The 21,818-nt window shown below is 51.2% G+C and overlaps 1 protein-coding gene across 2 annotated transcripts in view; it reads right to left on the reverse strand.

Moving 5' to 3' along the window:
* The window catches only part of tjp1a (tight junction protein 1a), a 229,205-nt gene that overhangs the window by 189,264 nt on the left and 18,123 nt on the right, over positions 1–21,818 (reverse strand). For both annotated transcript variants that reach the window (XM_085972493.1, XM_085972494.1), the window contains one exon: positions 19,569–19,707. In XM_085972493.1, coding sequence (XP_085828619.1) covers positions 19,569–19,707 — 139 coding nt within the window. Of the gene's footprint in view, positions 1–19,568; positions 19,708–21,818 lie in introns of those variants that run through there.

The raw sequence follows: 21,818 nt of genomic DNA on the forward strand, positions 1-21,818 counted from the left end.
CCCCTCCCTCCCTTCCCTGTTCTCTCCGTCGCATCTGTTCTGATGATGCCGTCTTCCATACCAGTGCCTTGGCACTTGCTTAAAACCTGTTAAATTTTTTCAGTTCTGACGAAAGGTCATCGACCTGAAACGTTAACTCTGTTTCTCACTGCACAAAGGGCTGGCATAGACACGATAGGCCGAATGGCTTCCATCTGTGCTGTATCATTCTATGATTCTATGTTATCTGCCAAATCCAGGTACGTGGACCTCTGTCTGCAGATGTGGGTGTGCAGGTGCTGTCAGGTGGACACAGAGCCTGATCTGCCTCGTGCCCATCTGTAGACCCTCCACTTCTTGCACTCATGTCTGATTAGAGCATTCTTTAGCAATCCACTGCTCCCAGTAATGATATTGGGAGCAATAAATAAATAATTTAGAACGAGTTTCACAAAGCTCGCGATTGGGAAAGTGCCAGCTAGAAAAAACCCAATAAAAGGTCCAGGAATGTGCTAAAAATCATTGTATCTTTGCAGCCTTTAAATGGGCTGACTCTGTCCTTCAATCCCCAGTGACCAGGCCACCTGGCTCCCCAGACACCTGGCTCTCGGGATACCTGGCTCTCCCGGGACACCTGGCTCCCCCGGGACACCTGGCTCCCCGGACACCTGGCTCCCGGGACACCTGCCCCCCCCACCCCCCCGCCACCCCGGGACACCTGGCTTCCCCGGGACACCTGGCTCCCGGGACACCTGCCCCCCCGGGACACCTGGCTCCCGGGACACCTGCCCCCCCCGCCCCCCCGGGACACCTGGCTCCCGGGACACCTGGCTCCTCCGGGACACCTGCCCCCCGGGACACCTGCCACCCGCCCCCCCACCCCCCGAGACACCTGGCTCCCTGGGACACCTGGCTATCCAGGAGAGAAAAAACAGTGAACTACAGGCCAGTTAGCCTGACATCAGTCGTTGGGAAAATGCTGGAATCCATTGTGAAGGAAGTGGTATCACGGCACTTAGAAAATCATAACATGGTTAGGCAGAGATTTTTGAGGACGTAATATAGATAAAGGGGAACCAGTGGATGTAGTATATTTGGATTTCCAAAAGGCATTCGATAAGGTGCCACATAAAAGGTTATTACACAAAATTAGGGTTCACGGGGTTGGGGGTAATATAATAGCATGGATAGAGGATTGGTTAATGGACAGAAAACAGAGAGCATGGATAAACGGATCTTTTTCAGGTTGGCAAGCTGTAACTAGTGGGGTGCCGCAAGGATCAGTACTGGGGCCTCAGCGATTTACAATCTATATTAATGACCTAGATGAAGGGACCGAGTGTAATGTATCCAAGTTTGCTGACGATACAAAGCTAGGTGGGACAGTAAGCTGTGAGGAGAACACAAAGAGTCTGCAAAGGGATATAGATAGACTAAGTGAGTGGGCAATAAGGTGGCAGATGGAGTATAATGTAGGGAAATGTGAGGTTATTCACTTTGGTAGGAAGAATAGAAAAACAGGATATTTTTTATATGGTAAGAAACTTTCAAATGTTGGTGTTCAGAGAGATTTGGGTGTCCTCGTGCAAGAAACACAGAAAGCTAGCATGCAAGTACAGCAAGCAATAAGGAAGGCAAATGGCATGTTGGCCTTTATTGCAAGGGGGTTAGAATATATAAGAGTAAGGAAGTCTTGCTACAGTTGGTGAGACCACGCCTGGAGTACTGTGCACAGTTTTGGTCTCCTTATCTAAGGAAGGATATACTTGCTTTAGAGGCGGTGCAATGAATGTTCACTCGATTGAGTCCTGGGATGAGAGGGCTGTTCTATGATGAGAGATTGTGTAGAATGGGCCTATACTCTCTGGAGTTTAGAAGAATGAGAGGTGATCTTGTAATGTATGTACCTTTAAGGGAGAGAACTACTTTTTACAGCTCCTGTATACTGTAGTACCGGCAGTGACCACACCTGTATATAAACCCTGAGTAGTGATCTGTACAGATAGTTCTAGAGTAACCCTCATTCAGTAAACACCTGTTGAATCGTTCCCTGCAGTCTTTTGTCTGATTATTGAAGGACAAACATTGAGATACACGGATCTAACATTGGCGACAAGCAGATTCGAACCTACCTGCAACTCTGCATCACCTCCCAGGGATTCGCCCCTGGAGAACAGTGGAAGAAGGCCGAGTCCAGAAGCACGGGCGTCGACCACGGGCAACCGCCCAGTCATCCAGCGGAGATTTGAGCATCGCAGGGGAGGCTGTCGAGAGCCAGGCTTGGCTTTCCAGTCACGGTGGTCCAGCGGCACGGGCTGGCAACAGGTACTGCGCAGACCCTTCCCGGACAGCGACGGGCTAGAGCCCGACCGATCGGCACAGAAAAAGGCCGAGCAGCGTCGACGGGGGAGAGAGAGAGGGCAGAGCGCACAGGGCGCAGCCAGTGTTCAGGACCGAGCGGCGTCAACGGGGGAGAGAGACGAGAGAGAGCAGAGCGCAGCCGGTGTTCAAGGGCCGAGCAGCGTCAACAGGGGAGAGAGGCGCGCAGGAAAACGCGCAGAGCGCAGCCGGTGTTCAAGGGCCGAGCAGCGTCAACAGGGGAGAGAGGCGCGCAGGAAAACGCGAGGCACTTCCATTGCCATGAGGACCGCAGAGAGCGGCGTTGGCAGCAGCGCAGGAGCAGCGCACGAAACCCACAGGGCGTCGCCATTTGCCACGAGGACTGCCGAGAACGGCGTTGGCAGCAGCGCGGGAGACGCCATTTTAAGCCGCAGCGGGGAAGAAAGAAAAGCGCGGGAGACGCCATTTTAAGCCAGTCTAACCACACCCAAAAATGCCGAAGAGTGGCAGTATCACAGCGTTCGACAATGAAGTCGAAGATTGGACGACATATGTCGAACGCATAGAAGTATACTGCAAGGCGAATGAAGTGCCAGATGATAAGAAAGCGCTGGTATTGTTGAATTCAATGGGTGCAAAAACGTATGGCTTACTACAAAACCTAGTAACCCCAGAGAAGCCAGTAGAAAAGGATTTTGAAAACATAGTGTCAATCCTACAGGACCACTTAAACCCCACACCGCTGCTGATAGCAGAAAGATTTAAGTTTCACAAAAGGAACCAGCATAAAGATGAAAGTAATGCTGAGTATTTAACGGAACTGCGCAAGCTATCGAAACACTGCCAGTTTGGAACGGGACTAGCAGATACTTTAAGGGACAAGTTTGTGTGTGGGCTTCAAAGTGAAGGAACCCAGAAACGGCTTCTATCAGAAAAGGATCTTACGTTGGACAAGGCTTTCAGCATTGCAGTATCACACGAAGCAGCAGCACGGGGCGCTGCAGTGATACAACGGAGACCGCAAGAATATGGCACAAATGAAATGTCATACGGAACAGTGAAGTGCTATCGCTGCGGCAGAACAACACACGACCATAATGATTGCTGGTTCAAGGACAAAGTGTGCAGACAGTGTGGAAAAGTAGGACACATAGCAAGAGTGTGCAGGTCGGGAAAGAAAACCAGCAGCAAGAAATCTCTACAGGAGAAGTACAAGAAGGTACATAAGGTGACGGAGAGTAGTTCAGACGAACAGAAGAGTGATACAGACTCCGGAAGCAAGGAGCTGAGTTTTCTGAAACTACATAATCTGATCAAAACGGAGGATCACCAAACTATCTGGGTCACACTCAAGATAGCAGGAGTCCAAGTGAAAATGCAATTGGACACAGGATCAGCCCTAACAGTCATAAACCGAAGGGGCTACAAGCGGCTATTCTCACATATACCCTTGAGAGATACAAAGATTGTCTTGAAGACGTACACGGGGCAAAAAGTCTACCCCAAAGGAAAAATAAGGGTGAACGTTATATATAACGGCAAGGAAACACCAAAAATGGACCTATATGTATTGCCAGATGGAGGACCACCACTACTAGGACGTGAATGGATCCGGAAGATACAGCTAGATTGGCATTCCATACAGGCACTGACTGTGGCTTACAAAAAGGATGACGACGTCACACCTGGGCGACTGTCAAAGATCCTAACTGACGCGAAAGAAGTGTTCCAGCAAGGACTCAGAACACTAAAAGGCATGACAGCGACGATTAAAATTGAAGAAAACGCAAGCCCAAAATTTTTTAAGGCCAGACCGGTACCTTATGCGATCTGCCCAGCCGTCGAAGCAGAGCTGGAGAGTCTGGAACGTTCAGGTGTACTGTCCAAGGTGGACTGGAGCAAGTGGGCTACACCCATCGTCCCGGTGATGAAAAAGTCGTTGAGCAGCACGCCTGGGGAACCAAGGAAGGTTCGCATCTGTGGGGACTTTAAGGTGACAGTGAACCCGGTCCTTCACACCGTACAATATCCACTTCCGCGGATTGAAGATATTTTTGCCTCGCTATCTGGAGGGAAACGCTTCACTAAGATTGATCTGGCCCAGGCGTGTCTGCAAATGGAGGTAGAAGAAGCATCAAAAAAATACCTCACAATCAACACCCATAAAGGTCTCTACCAATACAACCGGCTGGTATTCGGGGTAGCATCAGCTCCGGCTATTTGGCAGAGGGCAATGGAACAAGTCCTGCAAGGGATCCCAGGGACCCAGTGTTATTTGGACGACATCCTGGTCACGGGCGAAAATGACAGTGATCACCTTGCCAACCTGGAGCAGGTGCTCACTAGATTGCAGGAATATGGGCTCCGAGCTAACCGCCCCAAATGCGAGTTTTTTAGAAAACAGATCTCGTATTGTGGCCACGTTATCGATAAAGAGGGGTTACAAGGCAGTAGTCAAGGCTCCAGCACCGGAAAATGTGTCACAACTGAGGTCGTTCCTCGGGCTGGTAAACTACTACCATAAGTTCTTGCCAAATTTGTCTACAATACTACACCCACTGAACACCCTACTGCAAACTGGGGTGCCATGGAAGTGGAGTGACGAATGTAGACGAGCTTTCCAGAAGAGCAAAACACTAATCACATCGAAAGAGGTATTGGCCCATTACAATCCGGCATTACCAATTTGGTTGGCATGTGATGCGTCACCCTATGGCATTGGAGCGGTGCTGTCGCACAAATTCTCGGACGGCTCAGAGAGGCCAATAGCCTTTGCGTCATGATCACTAACCTCAGCCGAGCGTAACTACGCCCAGATTGACAGGGAGGCCCTCAGCCTAGTGTGGGGAGTGAAAAAGTTCAATCACTATCTGCACGGGCAGAAGTTCACCTTGCTGACTGACCACCAACCACTTGTCTCCATCTTTAATCCAAAGAAGGGCGTTCCGGTGATGGCTGCGCAACGGCTACAAAGATGGTCCCTTTTTCTAGGGGCGCACCAATATGAAATCAAGTATAAGGGCACGAAACAGCATGGAAACGCTGATGGGCTATCACGCCTGCCACTGCCAACTGCGGAGGAAGCACCAGCAGTGGATCCTGTCGAAATATTTCATTCGACTATAATTGAATGCTTGCCAGTAACTAACGCTGGTATAGAGAAGGAGACCCGAAATGACCCGACACTGTCTCGGGTATATGATTTGACGGTGAAGGGATGGCCAGCACATGGCGACTCACTGTTGCCAGCATTCTCATCCAGAAGAGAACAGCTGTCAGTATGCCAGGGGACCTTGATGTGTGGATCCCGAGTGGTAATTCCACCCAAGTTAAGGGATAGAATGCTCAATGAGCTTCACGAAGGTCATCTGGGAGGGGTGAAAATGAAAAGCCTTGCTAGGGCTTATGTGTGGTGGCCGGGGATCGATCAGCAAATCGAGGACCTGGCAAAGAGCTGCTCAGGATGCCAGAAGGTCCAAAATGCACCACCACATGCCCCTCTACACCCATGGGAGTGGCCCTCATCTCCATGGCAACGGGTGCATATTGATTTTGCTGGTCCATTCATGGACTCAATGTTTTTAATAGCCGTGGATGCGCACTCGAAATGGCCTGAGGTCATCAAAATGTCCTCCACCACCACGGAGAAAACTATTGCAGTCCTACGGACCATTTTTGCCAGGAATGGCTTGCCAGAACAGATTTGCTCCGACAACGGACCACAGTTTGTGTCCGAAGAGTTACAGAGGTTCTTGAAAAAGAATGGGGTAAGGCATTACACATCCGCCCCGTATCATCCAGCCACAAATGGATTGGCTGAGACGTTCGTACAAACCTTTAAGAAGGCAATAAAGGCTATGTACAATGACAACATTCCGCTGCAGCACAAGGCGGACAATTTCCTGTTCGCCTACCGGAATGTGACACATGCAGTCACCAACCAGGCCCCAGCCATGATGTTCTTTAACCGAAGGTTAAGATCTCGCCTGGATTTGCTCAGACCAAACGTACGAAGAGATGTTGAGAGTAAGCAATTCCAGCACATCCATGGGAAGCCAACAAGGAGCTTCAATGTAGGGCAACCAATCTTGGCCCGCGACTACCGAACAGAAAAATGGCAGCCAGGAACGATATGCACACGGCAGGGCCCACTAATGTACACAGTGGACGTTGGGGAGAGCATCGTGAGACGCCATGCTGACCAGATCCTAGAGTCACAGGAACAAGTCAACCCCATGCCTCGCCCATACGGACCTGGTGAGGAACCCGACGTACAGGTCGCATCTACCCCAGAAACAGTAGCATCGGAAGCTGATGAACCAACCGACGAGAGGGGGCCAGAATTGCCTCCGCACCAAGAGCAAGACACTCGGGAAAGGCGCTATCCAGAAAGGATCAGGAAGCCTCCCCAAAGACTGAATTTATAAATAGACTATTTTCAGCTAATGTTGCATGTTAAAAGTGTTAATTGTAATTAGTTTGATATTTAATTGTTAAATGAGTGTTATGGTACTGTTAATCTAAAAGGGGAGGAATTGTAATGTATGTACCTTTAAGGGAGAGAACTACTTTTTACAGCTCCTGTATACTGTAGTACCGGCAGTGACCACACCTGTATATAAACCCTGAGTAGTGATCTGTACAGGTAGTTCTAGAGTAACCCTCATTCAGTAAACACCTGTTGAATCGTTCCCTGCAGTCTTTTGTCTGATTATTGAAGGACAAACATTAAGATACACGGATCTAACAATCTCATTGAAACATACAAGATTCTGAGGGGGATTGACAGGGTAGATGCTGAGAGGTTGTTTCCCCTGGCTGGAGAGTCTAGAACTAGGGGGCATAGTCTCAGGATAAGGGGTCGGCCATTTAAGACCGAGATGAGGAGGAATTCCTTCACTCAGAGGGTTGTGAATCTTTGGAATTCTCTGCCCCAGAGGGCTGTGGATGCTGAGTCTTTGAGTATATTCAAGGCTGAGATAAATAGATTTTTTGACTCATGGGGAATCAAGGGATATTGAGATCGAGCGGGAAAGTGGAGTTGAGGTCGATGATCAGCCATGATTTTGTTGAATGGCGGAGCAGGCTCGAGGGGCCATATGGCCTACTCCTGCTCTTATTTCTTAAGTTCTTATGTTCTTATGACAGCTGGCTCCATGGGACACCTGGCTCTGGGGACACCTGGCTCCCCCGGGACACCTGGCTCCCCGGACACTTCTCTCCCGGGACACCAGGCTCCGGGGACACCTGGCTCCACAGACACTTCGCTCCCAGGACACCTGGCTCCCCCGGGACACCTGGCTCCCCGGACACTTCTCTCCCGGGACACCAGGCTCCGGGGACACCTGGCTCCACAGACACTTCGCTCCCAGGACACCTGGCTCCCCCGGGACACCTGGCTCCCCCGGGACACCTGGCTCCCCGGACACTTCTCTCCCGGGACACCAGGCTCCGGGGACACCTGGCTCCACAGACACTTCGCTCCCAGGACACCTGGCTCCCCCGGGACACCTGGCTCCCCGGACACTTCTCTCCCGGGACACCAGGCTCTGGGGACACCTGGCTCCACAGACACTTCGCTCCCAGGACACCTGGCTCCCCCGGACACCTGGCTCCCCAGACACTTCTCTCCCTGGAAACCTGGCTCCAGGGACACCTGGCTGCCCGCGACACCTGGCTCCCCGGGACACCTGGCTGCCCGCGACACCTGCCTCCCGAGACACCTGCTCCACAGCCACTTCTCTCCCGGGACACCAGGCTCCGGGGACACCTGGCTCCCTGGGACACCTGGCTCCCGGGACACCTGGCTCCCGGGACACCTGCTCCACAGCCACTTCTCTCCCGGGACACCAGGCTCCGGGGACACCTGGCTCCCTGGGACACCTGGCTCCCGGGACACCTGGCTCCCGGGACACCTGGCTCCCGGGACACCTGGCTCCCCCGGGACACCTGGCTCCCCCGGGACACCTGGCTCCCCTGGAACACCTGGCTCCCCCGGGACACCTGGCTCCCCTGGAACACCTGGCTCCCCCGGGACACCTGGCTCCCCCGGGACACCTGGCTCCCCTGGAACACCTGGTTCCCCCGGGACACCTGGCTCTCCAGGACACCTGGCTCCCCCGGGACACCTGGCTCCCCCGGGACACCTGGCTCTCCAGGATGCCTGGCTCTCCAGGACACCTGGCTCCCCTGGGACACCTGGCTCTCCAGGACACCTGGCTCTCCAGGACGCCTGGCTCTCCAGGACACCTGGCTCCCCAGGGACACCTGGCTCCCCTGGGACACCTGGCTCCCCCGGGACACCTGGCTCCCCCGGGACCCCTGGCTCTCCAGGACGTCTGGCTCTCCAGGACACCTGGCTCCCCAGGGACACCTGGCTCCCCTGGGACACCTGGCTCTCAGGACACCTGGCTCCCCCGGGACACCTGGCTCCCCCGGGACACCTGGCTCCCCCGGGACACCTGGCTCCCCAGGGACACCTGGCTCCCCCGGGACACCTGGCTCCCCGGACACTTCTCTCCCGGGACACCTGGCTCCCCTGGACACCTGGCTCCCCGGGACACCTGGCTTTCCTGGACACCTGGCTCCCCTGGACACCTGGCTCCCGGGACACCTGGCTCCCCTGGACACCTGGCTCCCGGGACACCTGGCTCCCCCGGACACCTGGCGCCCCCGGACATAAGAACATAAGAACATAAGAAATAGGAGCAGGAGTAGGCCAATCGGCCCCTCGAGCCTGCTCCGCCATTCAATAAGATCATGGCTGATCTGATCCTAACCGCCAATCTACTATCACAGAACCATCTCCTGAATCTAACAGAATTAGACACACGAAATAGGAGCAGGATCAGGCTACACGGCCCCTGGGCCCGCTCCGCTACCCACAGGGCCATGTCCGATCCGAACCTAGACTCATCTCCAAATTCCTGCCCGCTCCCCGTAACCCTTAATTCCCTTTACTTCTAGGAAACTGTCTATTTCTGTTTTAAATTTATGTAATGATGTAGCTTCTACAGCTTTTTGGGGCAGCATATTCCATGGACCTACCACCCTCTGAATGAAGTAGTTCCTCCTCATCTCAGTTTTGTAAGAGCAGCCCCTTATTCTAAGACTATGCCCCCTAGTTCTAGTTTCACCCATCATCGGAAACATCCTCCCCGCATCCACCCGATCCAACCCCTTCACAATCTTATATGTTTCAATAAGATCGCCTCTCATTCTTCTGAACTCCAATGCGTAGAGTCCCAATCTACTCAGCCTCTCCTCATATGTCCATCCCCTCATCCCCGGGATTAACCGAGTGAACCTTCTTTGTACTGACTCGAGAGCAAGTATGTCTTTTCTTAAGTATGGACACCAAAACTGTATGCAGTATTCCAGGTGCGGTCTCACCAATACCTTGTACAACTGAAGCAATACCTCCCTATTTTTATATTCTATCCCCCTAGCAATGAAAGCCAACATTCCATTGGCCTTCTTAATTGTGGTAAACCACTGTTATACCTGTCTGTATGTGTATGTGTATTCCACTCGGTACAGGCCTGGACATGCCTCGGCTGACTCCTCCCACTATTCCAGGTATATAAGTGACTACCTCCCAGTCCCTTAGTATTCTGGATGGGTTGACCACTCGAGACTAGACCTTCATTCTTTAGTTAATAAAAGCCTGGTTGTTACTCGCTTAACCTCAGTCTTTTGAGTAATTGATGGCGCATCAATTTTATTAACTAAATTTTTTATAATGGAGAAGATCCTCACACCAGCATGCCTGGACCTGGACAGTCGGGAAGCGGACGCTTCCACCAAGTTTGCTCACTGGCTCATGTGCTTCGAGGCATTCCTGACTGCCTCCACTGCGGTCGTAACGGATGCGAACAAACTGTCTGTCCTGATCTCCAAGGTGAACCACCGAGTGTACTCAGTCATCCAGGACGCGACCTCGTACACAGCCGCCCTCCAGCTCCTCAAGACCCAGTACACGCGCCCTGTGAACGAAGTTTACGCCAGGCACCTCCTGGGGAGTCGCAAGCAACAACCTGGGGAATCGACTGAGGAATACCTCCAAGCACTGTCCGTGCTTGGCCGGGCCTGTGGGTGTAATGCGGTAACGTCCACTAAGTACACGGAGGAACTGACGCGGGATGCCTTTGTAGCGGGCCACAGGTCCAACTACACCCGACAGCGACTGCTGGAGCAGAGTGACCTCACCCTCGACAAAGCCTCCGAAATCGCACTAACGCTGGACGCAGCCTACCGGGGCATGGATGCCTACTCCTCTGCACCGTGGACGCCGTGGGGAACGACAACCTGGGACACAGTAGGACAGCCCCTTAGCACCGTGCCACCCCAGCCACAGCCCAACAACGGCCCAACCACCACAGCAGTGTCCCAAAGCCAGACAGCAGTATCCCAAGGCCAGAAATGCTACTTCTGTGGCCAGGCCAAACACCCCAGAGCGCGCTGCCCGGCGAAGAATACGACCTGCTCGGGCTGCGGGAAAAAGGGACACTACGCTAGCGTCTGCAAGGCCAAAGCCACCCCGAACGCCAGCAGCGCCGCGTGTGGGCCGTGCGAGCCGCCATCTTGGGCCCCCAACAGCGCCGCGTGTGGGCCGTGCGGGCCGCCATCTTGGGCCTCCCCAGCCATGTGCGAACCACCACAGCAGCAGCCATCTTGGACGACTCCAGCCACATGGGAATCATGGACGCCGCCATCTTGGACACCAGCCGGGACGCAGCAGGCCGCCAACGCCCCCCCATCTGATACCCGCAGCGACACACCGACCCCTATGCTGGCCTCTGTTACGCTGGACCAAACGAGACCGCACCAACTAGCTCGGTCCAAAATGGACGTTAAGGTAAACGGCCATGCAATAAACTGCCTTTTTGACTCCGGGAGCACAGAGAGCTTCATCCACCCCGACACGGTGCGGCATTGCTCTCTCCCAGTCCTGCCTGCGCACCAGCGGATTTCTGTGGCAGCCGAGTCCCAGTCAGCGGACATTGGCGGCTACTGCGTGGTGACACTAGTAGTAGACGGGACTGTGTTCAATAATTTTAAACTCCTGGTCCTGCCCCAACTTTGCGCTGCCGTTCGACTGGGGTTGGATTTCCAGTGCCACCTCAAAAGCGTTACGATGGCGTACGGTGGCCCCCTCCCCCCACTCACAGTCCGCAGCCAGCAGCCTCCAAATTGCCCGCTGCGCACCAGATGCAACCTCTCCACACTCAGAGTCCCACCCCCCCCACTGTTTGCTAACCTCACCCCCGACTGTAAGCCCATCGCCACAAAGAGCAGGCGACACAGTGCCGGGGACAGGGTTTTCATCAAAACCGAAGTGGAGCGGCTCCTGAAGGAGGGGATTATTGAGGGCAGCTCCAGCCCCTGGCGAGCCCAGGTTGTGGTCGTTAAGACCGGCGAGAAACAACGCCTGGTCATCGACTACAGCCAAACAATAAACTGCTACACCCTGCTGGACGCCTACCCACTCCCCCGCATAGCTGACATGGTCAACCAGATCGCGCAGTACCGCGTCTTTTCGACCATTGACCTGAAATCAGCGTACCACCAGCTCCCCATCCGCCCCGAAGACCGCCAGTATACTGCTTTTGAGGCAAACGGCCACATCTATCACTTCCTTAGGGTTCCCTTTGGCGTTAACAACGGGGTCTCCGTCTTCCAAAGGGAGATGGACCGGATGGTCGATCAAAACGCGCTGCAGGCCACTTTCCCTTACCTAGACAATGTGACCATCTGCGGCCATGACTTGCAGGACCATGATGCAAACCTCGAGAAATTCCTCCGCACCGCCCAACTCCTGAACCTGACATATAACAAGGAGAAGTGCATATTCCGCACAGACCGCCTCGCCATCCTTGGCTGTGTTGTGGAACACGGGGTCATCGGTCCCGACCCGGACCGGATGCGTCCCCTTATGGAACTCCCACTGCCCCACTGCCTAAAAGCTCTGAAGAGGTGCCTAGGGTTTTTTTCCTACTACGCCCAGTGGGTCCCCTACTATGCAGACAAAGCCCGTCCGCTGATCAAATCCACCTCTTTTCCCCTGATGGCAGAGGCCCGCTCGGCCTTCCACCGTATCAAGGAGGACATTGCCAAAGCCACCATGCACGCAGTGGATGAATCCATCCCCTTCCAGGTGGAAAGCGATGCGTCCGACTTCGCTCTGGCCGCCACCCTTAATCAGGCGGGGAGACCTGTGGCATTCTTCTCACGAACCCTCCAGGGCCCGGAGACCAGACACTCCACGGTCGAGAAGGAGGCCCAGGCTATTGTGGAGGCTGTGCGTCATTGGAGGCACTACCTGGCCGGAAAACAATTTACCCTGCTCACTGACCAGCGTTCAGTTGCTTTTATGTTCAACAACAAGCAGAGGGGCAAAATCAAAAATGACAAGATCTTGAGGTGGAGAATCGAACTTTCCACCTACAATTACGAGATCTTGTACCGGCCTGGGAAGCTCAATGAACCCCCAGATGCCCTATCGCGTGGCACCTGCGCCAGCGCGCAGATCGATAGGCTGAGGGCCCTCCACAATTACCTCTGCCACCCGGGGGTCACCAGGTTCTTCCACTTCATCAAGGCCCGCAACCTGCCTTACTCCATTGAGGAGGTCAGGACCATGACCAAGAACTGCCAAGTCTGCGCTGAGTGCAAACCGCACTTTTATAGACCAGACAGAGCCCACCTGATAAAAGCCACTCGCCCTTTCGAACACCTGAGCGTCGATTTTAAAGGGCCTCTCCCCTCCTCCGACCGCAATGTGTACTTCCTCAACATCATTGACGAGTACTCCCGTTTCCCGTTCGCTATCCCCTGCCCGGACATGACCAGTGCCACGGTCATTAAATGTCTGAACAGCCTCTTCACCCTGTTCGGTTTCCCCAGCTATATCCATAGCGACCGGGGCTCATCGTTTATGAGCGACGAACTTCGCCAGTACCTGCTCGCTAGGGGTATAGCCACAAGCAGGACCACCAGTTACAACCCCCGGGGGAACGGACAGGTGGAAAGAGAGAATGCAACAGTTTGGAAGGCCGCCCTACTAGCCTTAAAGTCTAGGGGCCTTCCGACCTCCCGCTGGCAGGAGGTGCTCCCCGATGCGCTCCACTCGATTCGGTCACTGCTCTGCACTGCCACCAATGCCACCCCTCACGAGAAAATGTTTGTCTTCCCAAGGAAGTCCACATCGGGGACAGCGTTACCGCCATGGCTGACGTCCCCAGGGCCGGTACTACTGAGAAGACACGTGAGGACCAATAAAACGGACCCCCTGGTCGAGAGGGTTGACCTCCTCCACGCCAACCCCCAGTACGCTTACATTGCATACCCGGACGGGCGGGAGGACACAGTCTCCATACGAGACCTTGCACCCTCGGGGACCGCTGTAACCCACTACCCATTACCACCACCCCCCACGACACCCTCGGGGACCGCTGTAACCCACTACCCATTACCACCCCGCCCCCACGACCCGATATCCAACCCCAGCAGCCGGCTCGCCTTGGACCGTCACCCACGAGGACTACACTCCAGTGCCCCAGCCTACACGGGACGCGACGCTGGAAGCTCCACCACCCCTGCCGTCGCCACGTCGATCACAGCGGCAGACAAGACCTCCGGAGAGACTCCAATACACGAAGTTTTAAATACACTTCACCCCGCCGGACTCATTTTTAAACAAGGGGTGAATGTGGTAAACCACTGTTATACCTGTCTGTATGTGTATGTGTATTCCACTAGGTACAGGTCTGGACATGCCTCGGCTGACTCCTCCCACTATTCCAGGTATATAAGTGACTACCTCCCAGTCCCTTAGTATTCTGGACGGGTTGACCACTCGAGACTAGACCTTCATTCTTTAGTTAATAAAAGCCTGGTTGTTACTCGCTTAACCTCAGTCTTTTGAGTAATTGATAGCGCATCATTAATCACTTGCTGCACCTGCATACTAACCTTTTGAGTTTCGTGCACCAGGACCCCCAGATCCCTTTGTACTTCAGTACTTTCCAGTTTCTTGCCATTAAGATAATAACTTGCTCTACGATTTTTCCTGCCAAAGTGCATAACCTCACACTTTCCAGTATTGTATTCCATCTGCCAAATCTCTGCCCACTTACTTAGCCTGTCTATGTCCCCTTGCAGGTTTATTATGTCCTCCTCACTCACTACTTTCCCTCCCATCTTAGTATCATCTGCAAACTTTGATATGTTACACTCGGTCCCCTCCTCCAAATCGTTAATATAGATTGTAAAGAGTTGGGGGCCCAGCACTGACCCCTGCGGAACACCACTAGTTACTGATTGCCAGTCTGAGAATGAACCATTTATCCCAACTCTCTGCCTTCTGTTAGATAGCCAATCCTCTATCCATGCCAGAATATTACCCCCAATCCCGTGATTTTTTATCTTAAGCAATAATCTTTTGTGTGGCACCTTGTCAAATGCCTTTTGGAAGTCTAAATACACTACGTCCACTGGTTCCCCTTTATCCACCCTATATGTTACTTCCTCAAAGAACTCCAGCAAATTTGTCAAACATGACTTCCCCTTCATAAAACCATGCTGACTTTGTCCTATTAAATTATGATTATCCAAATGTCCTGTTACTGTCTCCTTAATAATGGACTCCAAAATTTTACCTACCACAGATGTTAGGCTAACCGGTCTATAGTTTCCAGCCTTCTGTCTACTGCCCTTTTTAAATAAGGGTGTTACATTAGCAGTTTTCCAGTCTGCCGGGAGCTTTGCCGAGTCCAGGGAGTTTTGGAAAATTATTACCAATGCATCCACAATCCCTACCGCCACTTCCCTCAAGACCCAAGGATGTAAGCCATCAGGTCCAGGTGATTTATCTGCCTTGAGTCCCATTATTTTACCGAGTACCACTTCCTTAGTGATTTTGATCGTGTTTAGCTCCTCCCCCCTATAGCCCCCTGTTTGTCCAGTGTTGGGATATTCTTAGTGTCCTCCACTGTAAAGACTGATACAAAATATTCATTCAGTGTTTTTGCCATCTCCATATTTCCCACCATTAATTTCCCGGTCTCATCCTCTAAGGGACCAACATTTACTTTAGCCACCCTTTTTCTTTTTATATAACTATAAAAACTCTTACTATCTGTTTTTATATTTTTTGCTAATTTACTTTCATAATCTATCTTCCCTTTCTTAATCAATCTTTTTGTTATTTTTTGCTGTCTTTCAAAGTTTTCCCAATCCTCTATCCTCCCACTAGATTTGGCTACCTTATATGTCCTTGTTTTTAGTCGAATACTATCCTTAATTTCTTTACTTAGCCACGGATGGCTGTCTTTTCTTTTACACCCTTTTCTTCTCAGTGGAATATATATTTTTTGGAAGTTGTAAAATAACTCCTTAAATGTACACCACTGATCATGTATCGTCTTACCCTTTAATCTATTTTCCCAATTCACTCTACTCAATTCCGCTCTCATACCTTCATAGTCTCCTTTATTCAAGCTTAGCACGCTTGCTTGAGATCCAACCTTCTCACCCTCTAATTGAATATGGAATTCAACCATGTTATGGTCACTCATTCCAAGGGGATCCTTTACTAGGACATTTTTAATTAATCCTGTCTCGTTACACAGGACCAGATCTAAGGTTGCTTGCCCCCTGGTCGGTTCAGTTACATACTGCTCAAGAAACCCATCCCTAATACACTCAATGAAGTCATCCTCATGGCAGCCCTGCCCAATTTGATTTGTCCAATTAATATGATAGTTAAAATCCCCCATAATTATAGATGTTCCCTTATTACAAGCCTCAACTATTTCCTGATTGATACTCTGTCCAACAGAGTTGCAACTGTTCGGAGGCCTATAGACTACGCCCACTAGTGTTTTTTTCCCCTTATTATTCCTTACCTCCACCCAAACTGTTTCATTATCCTGATCTTTTGACCCAATATCATTTATCTGTATTACAGTGATTCCTTCCTTTATTAACATAGCCACCCCACCTCCCCTTCCTTCCTGCCTGTCCTTCCTGATCGTTAAATAACCTGGTATGTTTAATTCCCAGGCATTGTCACCCTGCAGCCATGTTTCTGTAATGGCCACAAGATCATACCCATATGTAGTTATTTGTGCCATTAACTCGTCTATTTTGTTACGAATGCTACGTGCATTCAGATAGAGAACTTTCAAATATGTTTTGTGACACTTAGTTCCTGCTTTTGCCCTTTTTATTACTTTACCTTTTACTCCATACCTTCTGCCCCTTCCTGACACGCTCTGGTTTTTAATTTCCCCACTGCTACCTAAGTCTATGACCTTCTCTGTTGTCATTTTTATTATTTGCTCTCTCGGAACCTCCCCCCCACTAGTTAGTTTAAAGCCCTCTCTACAGCCCTAGTTATATGATCCGCCAGGACTGTAGTCCCAGCACTGGCCAAGTGAAGCCCGTCCCAACGGAACAGCTCCCTCCTGCCCCAGTACTGGTGCCAGTGTCCCAGGAAGCAAAACCCATTTCTCCCACACCAGTCTTTGAGCCACGCATTTAACTCTCTAATTTTATTTGTCCTAGCCAAATTCGCTTGTGGCTCAGGTAATAATCCAGAGATTATTACCCTTGAGGTTCTGTTTTTTAATTTGACCCCTAGCTGCTCATACTCCTTTAACAGAACCGGCTTCCTAGTCCTATCTACGTCGTTTGTACCAACATGGACCACGACAACTGGATCCACCCCCTCCCACTGCAAGTTTCTTTCCAGCCCAGAGGAGATATCCTTAACCCTGGCACCGGGTAGGCAACACAGCCTTCGGGACTCTCGCTCTCGGCTGCAGAGAACTCTATCTATCCCCCTAATAATACTATCCCCTACCACTACAACATTTCTATTTACTCCCCCCTCTTGAATGGCCCCCCGTTCCATGGTGCTGTGGCCAGGTTGCTCATCCTCCCTGCAGTCCCTGCTCCCGTCCCCACAGGGAGTAAGAACCTCGAACCTGTTGGACAAGAGCAAGGGCTGCGGCTCCTCCAGCTCTACCTCCTGGATCCCCGTACCTGCCTCACTCGTAGTCACACTGTCCTGTCCCTGACCATGGGCTACATCTGAATTAATTAACTTCATAGGTGTGACCACCTCCTGATACACAGAGTCCAGGTACTTCTCCCCCTCCCTGATGTGTCGCAGTGTCTGAAGCTCAGACTCCAGCTCATCAACACGGAGCTGGAGTTCCTGTAGCAGCAGACACTTGCCACAGACGTAATCACCGTGAGCCTCAATGGGGTTCACCGGCTCCCACATCTCGCAACAGTAACACATCACCTGCTCCATTCTATGTAATCAATTACATTTTTTATTGTTAGTTATGGACACCCTCTGCCCGATTTTAGATGCAAGTATCCCCTTTAATTAATTGGATTTAAATTAAATCAATCCCTCTAGTTACACCAGTTAAATGGTTTACCAACAGTCACTCTGCACCAGAAAGGCCTTATCAACTACAACCCACAGAGTTAAAGTTTGAAAAGAGCACCTAACACCCGACTTACGCTAACTCACACTTACCCAAACTCAGAGCACTCTTTGATGACTCGCACTCAGTGCTTGCTTGCACTAGGACTGGTCTTTTTATACTGTTTGTTTGTTTACAGCCAAATGAGTCACCCCTGCTGATTGGTTAGAAAACTGGTTTCCACTGCCTGCTGTGCCAATTTACTCCTACTGCACCTGGCTCCCCCGGACACCTGGCGCCCCGGACACCTGGCTCCCCCAGACACCTGGCTCCAGGGACACCTGGCTCCCCCAGACACCTGGCTCCCCGGGCGGGAGTCCTGGCTCCCCCGGACACCTAGCTCCAGGGACACCTGGCTCCCCGGGACACCTAGCTCCTCGGGACACCTGATTCCCCCAGGACACTTGGCTCCCCAGACCCTTCTCTCCCGGCCCAGGGATCACTTGATTCTAATGGCAGTGTCCATCTCCTGCTTTTCACTAACTGCAAACTTCAGTAGAGCAAAGAATGGGCGGGGATTAGTCGTGACTGATTGCTGAATTTCAGGCCTCAGACAAGGGAACTAGATGTAATATCTCCAAATTTGCAGACGACAAAAAGCTGGGTGGGCGTGTGTGCTGTGAGGAGGATGCCGAGAAACTCCAGGATGATTTGGACAAAAGCATGCCAAATGCAATATAACGTGGATAAATGTGAGGTTATCCACTTTGGTGGCAAAAACAGGAAGGCAGATTATTATCTGAATGGCAATAGATTGGGAGAAGGGGAAGTGCAACGAGACCTGGGTGTCCTTGTGCACCAGTCATTGAAGGTAAGCATGCAGGTGCAGCTGGCGGTTAAGAAGGCAAATGGTATGTTGGCCTTCGTAGCGAGAGGGTTTGAGTACAGGAACAAGGATGTCTTGCTGCAGTTGTACAGGGCCTTGGTGAGACCACATCTTGAGTATTGTGTGCAGTTTTGGTCGCCTTATCTGAGGAAGGATGTTCTTGCCATGGAAGGAGTTCAGCGAAGATTCACCAGGCTGATACCTGGGATGGCAGGAATGACGTATGAGGAGAGATTGGGTTGATTGGGCTTGTACTCGCTGGAGTTTAGAAGAATGAGAGGGGATCTCAGTGAAACTTATAAAATTCTGACAGGACTGGACAGACTAGATGCAGGAAGGATGTTCCCGATGGTCGGGGAGTCCAGAACCAGGGGTCACAGTCTAAGGATAAGGGGTAGGCCATTTAGGACAGAAATGAGGAGGAATTTCTTCACCCAGAGAGTGGTGAACCTGTGGAATTCTCTACCACAGAAGGCAGTAGAGGCCAATACATTAAATATATTCAAGAAGGAGTTGGATATATTTCTTAAGGCTAAAGAGATCAAGGGGTATGGGGAGAAAGCAGGGACCGGGTACTGAATTTGGATGATCAGCCATGATTGCATTGAATGGCGGAGCTGGCTCGAGGGGCCGAATGGCCTACTCCTGCTCCTATCTTCTATGTTTCTATGTTTCTATAAATTCCCTGTTCAGGAAGTAACCGTGTCAGAAATCAGACCTCGGGTGAAAGGCTGAAGAAGATTTAATTTTAAATGGCACCTGGGAAGAAGGAACTAGTGAGCTGAGGAACCTCCTGTCACACCTCGGAACGGCAGGTTTAAGCCGATGTCCATCTACCTGCATTCTGAGACAAGCAACATTCCCAACTCAGGTTACCGCCACAGAAACACAACAGCAATTCGAATATAACGAGAACTCACGCAGAACTCTGGGAATCCCCCGCAGCCATGGTTTTTGCTGCATTGCCCTCGGGTCTTGATGCATCTCAGGGACAGTTTTGGTTTGCCCTGATTGGCAGCTTCTGCGGCACTGAGCGACGTAGCACGGTTTGGAACCACCCTGAGGAGAAAGAACATTACACTCAGAGAATATTCCAGCACACAGGATGCAGTGAGCTTACTGACCCTGCCTGAAAAAGCAGTAATTGGGTATTGGTGGGCAGGCGAGCAGCTCGGTAACACAGGACTCTGTGCTCTACGGACTGTTCCCAGGGACGCACACCGAGACAAACATCAACTGCTGCTGGAAGATCATCAATACAGTGAAAGACGCCCTTTGGTCTGCCCGAAACTTGCTGGTCTTCCAGAGCAAGGAGATGTCCACGACCGAGTGTTGCAGACTGGCACATTCCAAGGTCCAGGAGTATGTGCTGAGGTGCCGCCGCCGCAAAGGCACGATGGGGAAGGGCCACAGTTTAAGGCCCTCCCGCCAGTGTACACCGAGGGGCTGAAACGAGTAGAGAACCCCCCTCGGGCCGTATGATGTACAAGTGTGTTAATTGTAAAGCACTTGTAATCTGTGGAGGTAAATAGAGTACCATGTACTACATTCATGTGTATCATGCCATATGTAATATAATTGGTGGATTGTAACGTAATGTATTTTGACAAGTGTTGGAATGTATCTTGGCCCCCTCGGGCTGTATGACTCATAGAATGTGAAATGAAAATGCACCTGTTTGTGTAAAGAGAGGACCATGTACTGCTTTCATCTGTAATATGATTTGTGGAGTGTATTGTAATGTATTGCAACAAGCTTTGATATGCGTAATGATTAATGTAATGTAATTTGTAAATTGAGTGCCATGTGCTGAAGTTAATTTGTACTGTACCAGATGTGGACTGTATTGTCATGTACATGAACAAAGATTTTTATGAATAAAGTATATATTTTTCACAAAAAAAAAATTGGTGGGAAAGGGCAATTGGTAGAGAATATTGTCTGGTTTCTACTTCTCCTGAAGGTGCTGACTCTCACTGGGGTACAGTTCCTGAAGGTGCTGACTCTCACTGGGGTACAGTTCCTGAAGGTCATAGAGTCATAGAGTAATACAGCACGGATAGAGGCCCTTCGGCCCATCGTGTCCACGCCGGCCATCAAGCCCTGCCTAATCTAATCCCATATTCCAGCATTTGGCCCGTAGCCTTGTATGCTATGGCATTTCAAGTGCACATCCAAATGCTTCTTAAATGTTGTGAGGGTTTCTGCCTCCACAACCCTTTCAGGCAGTGAGTTCCAGACTCCAACCACCCTCTGGGTGAAAAAGTTCTTTCTCAAATCCCCTCTAAACCTCCCGCCCTTTACTTTGAATCTATGCCCCCTAGTTATTGACCCCTCTACTAAGGGAAAAAGCTCCTCAGCATCCATCCTATCTATGCCCCTCATAATTTTGTACACCTCAATCATGTCCCCCCTCAGCCTCCTCTGCTCCAAGGAAAACAAACCCAATCTGCCCAGTCTCTCTTCATAGCCGAAGCGCTCCAGCCCTGGTAACATCCTGGTGAACCTCCTCTGCACCCTCTCCAAAGCTATCACATCCTTCCTGTAGTGTGGCGACCAGAACTGCACACAGTATTCCAGCTGTGGCCTAACCAGTGTTTTATACAGCTCCATCATAACCTCCTTGCTCTTATATTCAATGCCTCGGCTAATGAAGGCAAGTATCCCATATGCCTTTTTTACCACCTTATCCACCTGTTCCGCCGCCTTCAGGGATCTGTGTACTTGCACACCCAGATCCCTCTGACCCTCCGTCTTGCCTAGGGTCTTTCCATTCATTGTGTATTCCTTTGCCTTGTTAGTCCCCCCAAAGTGCATCACCTCGCACTTTTCCAGGTTAAATTCCATTTGCCACTGTTCCGCCCATCTGACCAACCCATCTATATCGTCCTGCAGACTGAGGCTACCCTCCTCGCTATTTACCACCCTACCAATTTTTGTATCATCCGCGAACTTACTGATCATACCCTTTACACTCATATCCAAGTCATTAATGTAGACCACAAACAGCAAGGGACCCAGCACCGATCCCTGTGGTACCCCACTGGCCACAGGCTTCCAGTCACAAAAACAACCTTCGACCATCACCCTCTGCCTTCTGCCACTAAGCCAGTTTTGTATCCAATGTGCCAAGGCACCCTGGATTCCATGGGCTCTTACCTTCTTGACCA

Source organism: Somniosus microcephalus, chromosome 32, assembly GCF_052327205.1.
Source record: "Somniosus microcephalus isolate GS21.2 chromosome 32, FLI_Smic_1.0, whole genome shotgun sequence".
NCBI lineage: Eukaryota > Metazoa > Chordata > Chondrichthyes > Squaliformes > Somniosidae > Somniosus > Somniosus microcephalus.